Source organism: Aplysia californica, unplaced genomic scaffold (assembly GCF_000002075.1).
Source record: "Aplysia californica isolate F4 #8 unplaced genomic scaffold, AplCal3.0 scaffold00001, whole genome shotgun sequence".
Classification (NCBI taxonomy): Eukaryota; Metazoa; Mollusca; class Gastropoda; order Aplysiida; family Aplysiidae; genus Aplysia; species Aplysia californica.
In genome coordinates, this window is record NW_004797271.1 from 3,090,097 (window position 1) to 3,101,781 (window position 11,685).

Sequence of the window (11,685 nt, forward strand, 5' to 3'; positions counted from 1 at the left end):
AGACAGACAGACAGACAGACAGACAGACAGACAGACAGACAGACAGACAGACAGAGTGCGTGTGTATACATACATATATACGTATGTGTGTGTGTGTGTGTTTGTTTGTGAGGTTTTCTGTTTGTGCGTGTGTGCATAATAAGTATGTGTTTTTATGTATTTATATGTGCACCTGATTTTGAGCTTTTGAAATGAATTATTATTTTTGTCTTGGCGCCAAAAGTAATTGATTATAAACAGAGACGAAAACATTAGCAACAGCATTTGCTATTACAAACAAACAATTCCATGTTCATACAACCATGAAACAGACTTTTAATACTATTGGTACTCACGGTTTGATAATTGCTTTAGCTAGCTTGAGTACTGCGTTCACACCTACTATCAACCTCTGGAATCTCTGTCGATGCTGGAAGGGAGAGGAAGACAGAAATTTGTATTTATAAATAAAACGAACGCAAGGTACACGAAAATTATACCCAGAAATGATTTTCCAGATACTGTTTTTTTCTTCCTCTTCAACTTTATTCATTGTGACACCGCTAAAGCTTCGTTGTCTTTTCAAGAAATTTTATTGATTAATATCTTTTCATTTTTATAATATATTGATTTTTTCCGGTTATAGGGTTCATGATTTTTTTGTTTCCTGCTTTCTTCCTTTTTGCGGGGGTGGGGGAGGGAGAGGGGATAAGATATGATTTTGAGTTTTTGTGTAGACAGGAAGACGTTTAAAACACCTTTCGAAGTAAGAGCACCCATTTGTGTGTGTCTTGAGAGGTAATTGTTTTTTCTTCTTCCTCCACAATCTCCGGGGATTTTCCTATGTTGATTCAAATTTCAAAGATTACTCAGGCTCTATGACGAAAATACATGATCACACCGATAAACAGAACAAGTAGAGCATTCACAGTTCAAGACTAGCTGTTTTTTTGCTTCGCACATATCCGTTGTTGTCCGTAAGTTTCGCTACTGGTTGCGGCTTGGCCACAGAAAAAAGGCTTTATGGTTGTTGGGTTTTTTCTTTTCGTAAGTGTTTTACGGCGCTCGCAACTGCATAAGGTCATATAAGCGCGCGGGACACATTAAACTTTTTCAGTTTGTAGGAAGTTTTGAATTTTGCCAGGGTGGCGGCTGAAGCCTACTCTTATCGATTTTAGACCACCAAGGGATCTTTAACGTGCGCAACTTGCACACGGGCCCTCCGACATTTTTCGCCCTTGTCCGAGAAGGCTAGGTGTAGATCTTTCTTACTAGAAGATCAGGGGTGTGGCTGAAAGACAGCAGTAAGGAGAAACCAAGGAGTAGCAGTAGAAAGGCTGTAGAAAGAATCAGGAGCCCATAGGAGGGGGGTAAAGGAGATGAGGGAGTAGGGGCAGAAAGAGGAGACGAAAGCAGACGACAGAACATTGCTAGAGAGCAGGAAAGGAGGTGAAAGGAGACACATTTAGAGAAGAAAAATTTTCGGTCACTACCCGGATTTGAACCCGGGACCTTTGAATGAGAGGCCAACACCTTAACCTCTAGGCGACGAGAGCCCCCCTTTATGGGTTTAGGGAGAGGGGAATATACTTGAGAGCAATCTATTAATTATATGTTGTCCCCGAGAGCCAGAGCTTGTCACTGTCTGTCTGGGAAGTCAGTCAAATGTTCAAAAATGTTTGTCAAAGCATTGAAAGGTGATGAAATAGAGCCTAGTCTGTGAAAACGTGGGCGTTTGTGGGAAGTATAAAACTGTTGGGATATTTTTGGGGGGTAAAAGTCCTAATACATTAATATCAAATACAACTCATTATTCGTGAGCCATCTTTTTTCATACAAGTATTCCTTCCAAAGAATGACATCATAAACACAAACTTATAACAACAAGTGGAAAGATGATACGTAAAATATTTTTAGCGTTGCTTCATTAAAACCAGGTTAACTGACCGATCTGCTACTGTACTCATAATCACCTTGAGCCTCTGGAGAAACCTTTGTCTTTGCAGTACAGCCTTCAGACCAGACGTAGACACAGCGGAAGGGTTTACCTCTAGAACCACATCGTAAATGTTTCTTTTTGGAGGAAACTTGTAGTTGATCCCATCCCTAGGCACTGGAAGTTGAGAATATTCGTTGTTGTCGGCCAAAATTGTCTTTGTGGCTTCGGTGGACTCTTGGGTACAATGTTTGATGGTTGAATTGTCATTTCTATTATCGGCATCATATTCGAAGTCCTTGAAATGTTCATCTGCTACATTTTCAAATTCTCTTTTCGTATCGTGCTCCAGTTCTCCATTAACTTTTCCAGATGATTCCACTTCAACTTCTTCGTATGGGAAACGCATATTCTCCCATCTTTTGAAAAACCGTGCCAACTTTGCAGAGTACTCACTCTCTCCATTTTCATTGAGATCCTCTATCGTATGTTGACTCGATTGAACGCTGTTCCTGGAGGTAATTAGCCGTGGAGATTGTGTTAGTTGTAGTTTAGGGAGTGTCGTGGTCGAGGGCTTCAAGGCATGAGTACTCCCATAATGCACTGGTTCCTTGACTAAATCTGGTTCTAGCGGATATTCATCCAGTTTTGGAAAATGCACATTCATTTTTAAAAGTCTACCCACCAGTCAAAACACTGTCACAGAACAGAAAATGTTGTGCTCTTAGAGTTAGTATTGTCTTTTCATCTGAACCTGAAAGATGAATAATTCGTCAATAGAGATTCCAGCCATCCTTGTGTATATGCTGTTTTAGCCAACACTGTCTTATCCTGAAATGAAGACGTTGTATATGCCGACACCTTATCCTATGACACAGAATATTCCAATCCTAAGTAAACGATTATCACACCTACGATGTACCCAAATCAAACACGATCTATCGATCTCCAGTCCAATAGCGCACCTTTCAAGTGTTGAACAGACGTTAATACTTGTGGACACTCGAATGAAAAGATAACGTGAAACTAGCATTCACAGAATGGGGGTCGGACTAGGTTCATACGATCGCCAATAAAATATATTTTTGCACACATCAAATTTCTGCTTTTCCATGCTACTGAGACCACCAATCTTTTGCATCTGAGGTATTGTTTGTTCTACAATGCCAAACCCAACTCTTGACAGTTGACTGGTTACCTTGCAGATGAACAAACTAACCCCCCGTCCCTCTGCCTATCCACCGCAATTGCACTCCCTGCTCTCACTGAAACTATTTCCTATGTTTGAACTTGTTATCAGTCTAGGGTCGAGGGATTTCTTTCGACACAACTGTAGTCTTTTGTTTTATGACTTTAGTTTTGTGGATTCCAAAAGGGGTCAGTACTTTCGTGGCTACAAGCTCTTCTCCTTGTCGGCAAAAGTCGTGAGTTGGGTTCCCACACGAGGAAGATACAGTCAAACCTGCTCTAAAGGCCACCTGTTAAATACAGCCACCTATACAAACAACCACTCCCCACCTCCTCCCCCCTTCCCGTTTGCGGTTTTTTTCTGTATCATAATGACACAGTACCACACTTTTCTCCTCGACCACGTATAGCCGTCCTTGGACAGTTTCGACTGTATTTCATCGAGTATTAGATCTCTCTGCGGAAATGTACATCGAGCGCTTGGGCCCAAACGTATTAGTGAATGATCAAAGAGTATAATAATAATAATAATAATAATAATAATAATAATAATAATAATAATAATGATAATAATAATAATAATATGGTATCAATGAGAAAGCATATTATTTACAATTAAATATCACTGTCAATCGCCGCTTTGAAAACATTGAATAATTGCAAACCCGGTTACAGATTTCAATGAAACCCCTTCTTTTCCATTGTTACTTTTTCATAATACATGTACTTAATTAAGCTCAAAAGAATTTATGGAATAAATCATGAAATGTCCACCTTTCCCTGACAAATAAGGGGCGACCCATATGAAGTTTGCGATTCCCAGTTCTGGAAGTAATTAGTTCTTGTATTGTAGAGTGGTAGATTAATTCCGAAAAACACTAATAGAAGTAAGATGTTTCCCCCCTTCCCGTGTGCTTTTTCTTAGCTCTGAGTTCACAGCTCTCTGCGGTTCTTGTCTGCAGTATTTTTGAGGTAAAACATGTCACAAAAAGATCCCTAAAATTAAACCATCTCTTTTAATTATTGCTTTGAACCAACCGGCACTTGGAAAAATCTCTCAAGATGGTAATTTCTTGTAGAACATGATACCTTTCCTTCGCTACTTGTAAAGGGATAGAATTAAAGGCTAAGCAACAGTTAAAAATATGGACATTGTGCACTTTAGGTATAAATGGGTAAAAGGGGCGAAGAATTGTTAAATTATAACTTGCTTTAACAGTGCTATTGGATATCTCAAAGGTTACCAAAATACACAGGGTCACTATACGGCACACGATTGTGTAATTATTTACCACCCAGCAATAATTGAACATTCACCTTTTCAGGTATCAGGGGTAAAATTAGCGAGAAAATGGCCGCCAAAGTTTAGTGACTTCTAAAGCTTGAGTGTCCTTGCAGGTTGCAAATTTACCTTTTTGTGCTTTTTATCAATTTTTTTTTCAATAAAATTCACACAGAAACGTGATTTTCAAATGCACGAAAATGATGCCACCCCATATATATATATATACATAAATAAATATAAATGCGGAACAAATTGATCAAAAGGCGGAAAAATTACTGTATTTTCTAGTTCTTTATTTTGTCGAAAGTTTGAATTCACCACGATAAAATGCCCTTTGCGTATATTTCTGTAGAATGCTCCATTCTGTTCTTAAAGCCGTTATTGCATGCGCATCTTCCATATGGACTTGATGATTTAAAGTGTTTTACGCCCCCCATCGACACAATCTCGATCATGAAGGGGACCAATAAGAGCTGATTTGGCCGTGACATCTCAGTAGAAAAACAAAGATATTGGATAAATATTTTCCCCATACGGGAATCAAAGTCCGGACCACAGACGCGTACCATAACTACTTTTAACTTTAACAAGAGGCTGTCAGTAATCAAAATATAGTACCTCAACATAATGACTTTTTGAGAGGGGCAGGACTGTCGCCACTTTAGAATAAAAAGCAAAAAAAATAACCCAACAACAACCAAAAGAACAAAAAACCAAAAAAAAAACCCAACTGCATAAAATGTCTGTAGTTTAGGGCGGGGATCGGGCGCTCCTTGAAGTATAACCTGCGTATCCTTACCAAAAACAACACCCCCCCCCCCCCCGCCTGCCCAATCTAAAGCAAAATCAAAACTCAATTTCAATTTCACGCTCTGTTGATTACTTGAAACGCCTGGGATCAATTCACCTCTGATTTCCGCTGCATAGCTCTAATTCCGGCATCTTTCCATTAGTTTCACAATTCGACAAATTTATTTCTATCGATTATCTATTGATCATTTGATCGCTATCCCATTTGGTCTGTTATGATGGCGTTCTTGTGAAGGTGAATTATATCTGAATATCCCAGGCTGTTTTAATGATGGATAGCCAATCTTTTCGTGAGCTAATACCTTATTTTTTCAGGGGAGCTTTTCCTTTAACATTATTTTCAGATGTCGATTCAACCTTATTAGCAGCATTTCTTATAGAGCTGATGATATTTTGTTGTTGTTTATCATCATTATTTTTTCGCAGACATATACAATGGCCCCCATTATTTATCGTCAGACTTTGAAATGGCTGGGTTTCAATGACCCAGTGTTAGAAAACCGTAATAATCATCATTTTTGTCTTTAAAAATCTTGTTAAAATATTTTGCCTAAAATGAATGGTGAACTATGACGGTCATAAAAAAAATGAATGTACAAACAATGTCTTACAGTGTTGCATTTCTAGTTTTAAGAATTTTGTCTGTAAATTTAATTGGCAGCAGAATGTCGCAATCTGTTTAATGTAAATCCGGAGGTACACTAGCACTCTTTCCTTTGATCACTCTCGTCCTTCTTTTCTCATTAGTCGGAAACGAAAAGAAGAAAAAGACTATCTGATTAGCTACTGTTTTGTTTTGCTCAAAGAGTGAGAAGACATTTTCTAATCTTGATGTCTACATCTAATTCCTAGATTGTCAGAGTATTATCACTCAAGGATAGCATATTGTCATCGACTTACGCTCATGCCTCTAAATAAAGAGATATCATGTAATTGCAAACGTCCCATTCTTACAAAAAACATAATAATTATGTTCAGGATTTTAAAAATCTTGAGATCGTAAAAAATGTTTTGTGGCTTATGAGATGCTAAATAGGGTCGTTATTTTCTGAAAGAACAAATGCATGAAATGAGACACGGCTGTCGTTCCTCAAAGAGTAATGTTTTTCGTGTTTTTTGTTTTTTTTGTTTGTTTTTGTTTTGTTTTGTTTAATATTAGCTCAACAAGCCTGACGCACGCATGGACAATCCGAGAAGTCCTGTCTTAGAGTGTTGCAATCAACCCAAGGACATCTATCATTATAGTCAGTAAAAGGAGGGATCAGACAGAAGAATTAAAGTTGTCATGTTGGAAAACGTAAGGGAGGTTAGAGAGCGCCGGTGTGAACGAGAAAGAAAAGAAGAGAGAGGGAGCAGGGGCGAAGCGTCTATATAATCAAATAATCACTGCTTCCCTTCCTAATTTTGAAACATTGTCGCTGTCAAATTCATCCTTAAACGTAAACCTCTTAAATTAAAAGTAAAAAGAGGTTCGTAATCCACAATGAGCATGCTTAACATTCAAAACGGTTTCACGGCCACATAAATAGCCTCCTCACCCCTCTCGGGCCACTCCATAATCCGTCGCAAGCTTTGATTAAGTAAGCTTAAAGTGAGGCTAAAAGAATCTACCAATACAGTTGAGGGAACATGTGCATAGCAGTCATGGCTGTTTCATTGCCACATATACCCTGTTCACCCCTTTGGGGCCACAGTTAAAATCAACCACAAGCCCTGATTAAGTAAGCTAACGAACACTGGTCGAGTCTACCTCACAAATGTGAGGGGAACTAACTCCTAACAATCTCTTTACTGCTGCATGTGCTTGTTTTTTTTTCCTCGACTTTTTACTGTCCTATAATCAGATCGTGACCTCGATTATGACACCAGCTCCTGGCCGCAAAAGGCTAACAAAAACAGCCAAATGTGAAATTTAAAAAATGATAATTGTCATGTTCTACCAAAGAGTCAGACTCTCTGGTAGATCTATAACATATAGATCTAGTACTGACATCTCTGCTTCTTTGCTTTGTGTTTATGTATTCACGTCTAAAGTTAATTTAATTTTAGTTGGAACTGATATTTAATAAGATACTTTCCCGATTATTTTGGCGGTTGAACATACAATATGAATTCCGGATTTGTTTTCATTTACAACTCAGTCAGAGTCGCCGCCTCGAGTAAGATTCTTCTGTGATATCTACAGGCCATATAGATCTATATCTGGTCCCGTTTCACTTTGATTACCCTGTCAAACAAGTCAGCCTTCGCCCCTGAGAGGGAGAGAGAGAGAGAGAGAGAGAGAGAGAGAGAGAGAGAGAGAGAGAGAGAGAGAGAGAGAAAGAGAGAGAGGGAGGGAGGGAGAGAGAGAGGGAGTTAAAGAAAGGGAGAGAGATAGAGAGACAGATAAAAAAGGAACGAGAGAAAAAAAGGCAGAGGCGTGGGGCTGGGTTTGAGTTTTATTGCGGACAAGCCTTATTATATTCAAGATAATGAGGCCAAGGGATAATGGGTGAGTTGTACATCCTAGAAATGAAAGTAGGTGGTGTTTTTTTTTAAAGACACAAAAGTGGTTAGAGATGAAAAGGAATAAAACACCGCGTATTCAAAACCCACACTACATCACAATTCCAACTGAAAACTGAAGCCACGTGTGCATACGGATTCGCCCGTGAGTTCACAAACTGCCAACGGCGTAATACTCTGTGGAGATTGTGAACGCGATAACATTAGATGCCAATCGACACGTAACAATCGCACAAGGAACTGTTTAAAGCGACCTATACCAAAATCCCCAGAACAGCACAAAGAACTTCCTCGAGATTTACAGCACAATATGAAGTGTTCTGATCAGTAGCGAGAGTGTGGGTCCCAGAAAAAGAACCTACAAAAACAGGACGAAATTGATGAAGCCACTGTGAGTAGACATCGAGTCGTAAAGTAAACTTTCGTTTCTTTCACGCACCCGGGTCGGCGCCGCGTAACTCCATACCCCAAAAGGGGTGGATAGCACACTCGCTTTAAAGACGCACGCTTTCACCACAATGTACCCAGGGATTCTTTTGTTGACCCCCCTCGTGTGGCTTTAATGATCATCAGACTTGTCGGGGCCCGACACATGGCTAAGGGCACTGTGGGGACACAGGCATTAGGTCGGCCTGGGACAAAGACGTCACAACACTCCCAGCAGGAGACAGCATCGAGATTTGACAGCCAATAGAAGATTTTGATTGACAGCTGATTTAGGGAGAGAAAAAAAGAATTGGCCACAAAGTTTGAGTGGGGAGGTGCCATAAAATGTGTATACTTTTACATGATGTTTACCTGAAGTTTATAGGAAAGAAAGAAATATCATGGGCTTGATATTACAGTATTGTTGTAGGTATTATTATTCAACCTTGGTGCACTGCAGAGACATGTGGGAAGGGTGGACAGATTGAGACGGTCAATGATTTTTTGTTGTTTTTTTTGTTGTTGTCTTTTTTCATAACCTAAAGTTTCAATACGGTGTAATCACCAAATTCAGTGCGCATGCGCTTAATATCATCCTGAATAATCTCACGATAGTAGAAACTTCGGTGTTGTTCTTGCAATCACACAGAGACATAGCATAGCGAAAATAACCATTTGATGAGTTCCTTACAAGTAACATAAACTAATTTTCTTGCAGTTGTTTGATTTTTTTTTTTTGGTTTTAGCTGTTTTTGTTTTGTTTTTGTTTTTGTTTTAGGGAAAATGCCGACAAAAAGAGCGCGGGTAGAAGGTTGCCCCTACCCGTCCAACCCCTAGCCTTGAAGCAGTTGCTAAGGGAAGTAAAGAAAAGAAGAAAGTAGTCTGGGATAATGGGTGGGGAGAGGGATGAACATCAATCAACCTAAGCGTATTGATCGGGAACAAAACATGTCACTACTCCCTTCAACAGTTTCTTTCACGTGCAAGGCACAACACCACAAGAAAGTCCAGCGTCCTTACTGTTTCCATCAAAGTGTCCGTGTATCAATTGACTTGCTTTTGTAATACTTGACATAGACATTACTGTACCGATGTGCTCCCCTTTATTTTAATTCCAAACTCAGCAGGATAATGTTCAGGATTTTTCCGATCTTGCATGCGTAATTAAAATGTTTCGTGGCTTAAGAGATGTTAAATTGGGTCGTTATTGTCTAAAAGAGCAAATACGTGAAATGAGACAAGCCTTTCGTCCCCCAAAAAGTGATGATGTTTTTAGTTTGTTGTTTTTTGTCTTGTTTTAACATTAGCTTAACGAGCCTATAGCTTGTACAGACAATCCGAAAAGTAAGCTACTGCCCAAGGAACAGCACAACGACACCCTTAAAGGATAACAAATTCAGCAATACATAACATTTTTCTAAAACCGGAGTAATTCCTAGAGTGGATTTTTTTCCCCTTCTGTTTGAATGTAATTTAGATTTATCGTTTGCTGTGACGTCACAGTCAAATCTTTATAGCACATACGATTATGTAACCAGAGGAAGGTATTGAGAGTTCCTTCCCTCTACTGCTTTGCTGCTAGCTTATTTGGACAAACAACACAACGGAAATACGACCGGGTGATCCGGAACAAGAGAATCTGAAAGTTCTCCAGAAGACCAGAGATTGTAAAAACGTTGTTTGCTCAGCCCGGGAGCGAGCGAGAGTGTCCGAGTTTATTCTCTCTCAAGCTGACAGAGGTCAAACAAGGCCATTGGAGGAGCGAGCAACTAAGCAAGAAAGGACCGCGAAATCGAGCAAAGCTCAAGTTGTTTAAAATTTTGTAAAGTTGAAAATTTTGATGCTAAAAACTATTTTCATGAAGAATTTGGTGGATTTTTAATGTAATGGTAGTTGGGTTTTTTTTTGTTTTTTTTTGGGGGGGGAACTTGCAAACAGTGCTTGATTTGTGTAATATCACCTGGCTTAAAATGTTGATGATTTTCAGTAATTTAATGTATCGATATTAGGCGATCGCGTAACCCATATAAATTTCTAAGACCATTGGGAGCCTCAATGGCAGAATGAAAAGTGAGCTCAGACTCACAAACTTAGGGATATCTGTGTTACCGCCATGTGATGTCGGTGCCACAAGGGTATCCTTGAGCGAGACATGACAATCGTAGTCCATAAAACAGGAAACGGCGCAGGGGAACAATAAATAACGTATTTCATAAAGTTGTATTGGTAGAGTGTTCTGTTCCAGGTATTTTAGTGTGCGTTTTACGGCACTTGTAACACGATAAGGTCATATTGTGAGTGCCGAAGATTAGAGATATTACAAGAGAGTACCAATCACAAACAAGAGGGAAGATAAAAATAAAGGACAATAAATGTTTGATAGGAAAGGAATGACCAAACCACACCAGAGCATCCGCCAACCACCCATATGATTTGTGTAATGCCAATCTAACATCTAATCTGTTGTGAATTTGGAAAGTACACACGCCACCATAAGTCACATTTTATCTCGTGGACCAACAAGGAAATGATATTTTAGGTACATATGAAAAATACAGCCACTCTATGATTTCATTTCTGGTGGTATTTGCTACGATTTGATTGTCGGTTTTCCTCATGCTGAAAGTTATGATGTTCGTGCAACAGGAAATATTGTACTTCATGAACGACTTGTTGGAAGTAACCTTTAATGTCTGACAGGACTAACGAACGCGCTCTTCTTATATAGTGAAAAGACAAACGCCTTTGCCCACTCGAGCTGGCAGCACTGAAGTATATAATGTATAGAATTAGCAAAGTATGTTGAGAAGGGGCAAGTTTGCGTTGCCAAGTAAGTGTAGAAATAGGACCAACAAAACGTAGGAATTGTGCAACGGTATGAATAGTGAACAGAAAAGTTATTTCTCCATAAATAGGAGTGTGAATAATGTTAGAATTGAAAAAAATCGGGCGTTTTGGGTATTTTGCGCAATAATTTACATAGTGGTCTGTAATTTTCTGGTTCGTGGCATCTGTTAATCTTTCAACTCTGATCTGCTATCAAAGAAAGGATTTCACGGAGAACTAGTAAAGTTCGTACCACTTTTCGTATCCTAACCTGGAAAGTTACTTGTAATAGTGAAGCTCGAGTCTAACTACGCAACTGCAGGAGAAAGGAAGAATGGAAGTAGGTAACGTTCCGTACGTGCAGTGCAAGTAAACAAAGGGAATTCTCCTACGAGTATTGAAGAACATACAACAGCGTACAGAGTTTAATTTATTGCCTGGCCTTGATATAATGCAAGTGTCACGGGGAACGAGGATCAGAGTGGAGTGCCTCGGGAGAGGGGGAGAATGAGAGAGAGAGAGAGAGAGAGAGAGAGAGAGAGAGAGAGAGAGAGAGAGAAGGGGGGGGGGAGGGGGGAAGACAGCCAGACATATGCATAGGTAGATCGAAATATATATATATAACAGTGAGAGAACGAGATAGAGAGAAAGACAGACAGACAGATAGATAGATAGATAGATAGATAGATAGATAGATAGATAGATACATACATACATACATACATACATA

The 11,685-nt window shown here is 39.3% G+C and overlaps 1 protein-coding gene across 1 annotated transcript in view; it reads right to left on the minus strand.

Moving 5' to 3' along the window:
• Positions 1–11,685, minus strand: part of LOC101861996 — a gene marked incomplete in the record, with an annotated part of 52,746 nt that overhangs the window by 23,225 nt on the left and 17,836 nt on the right. The window contains 1 exon segment of the mRNA XM_035969747.1: positions 336–409. Within this exon segment, the coding sequence (XP_035825640.1) occupies positions 336–409 (74 nt within the window).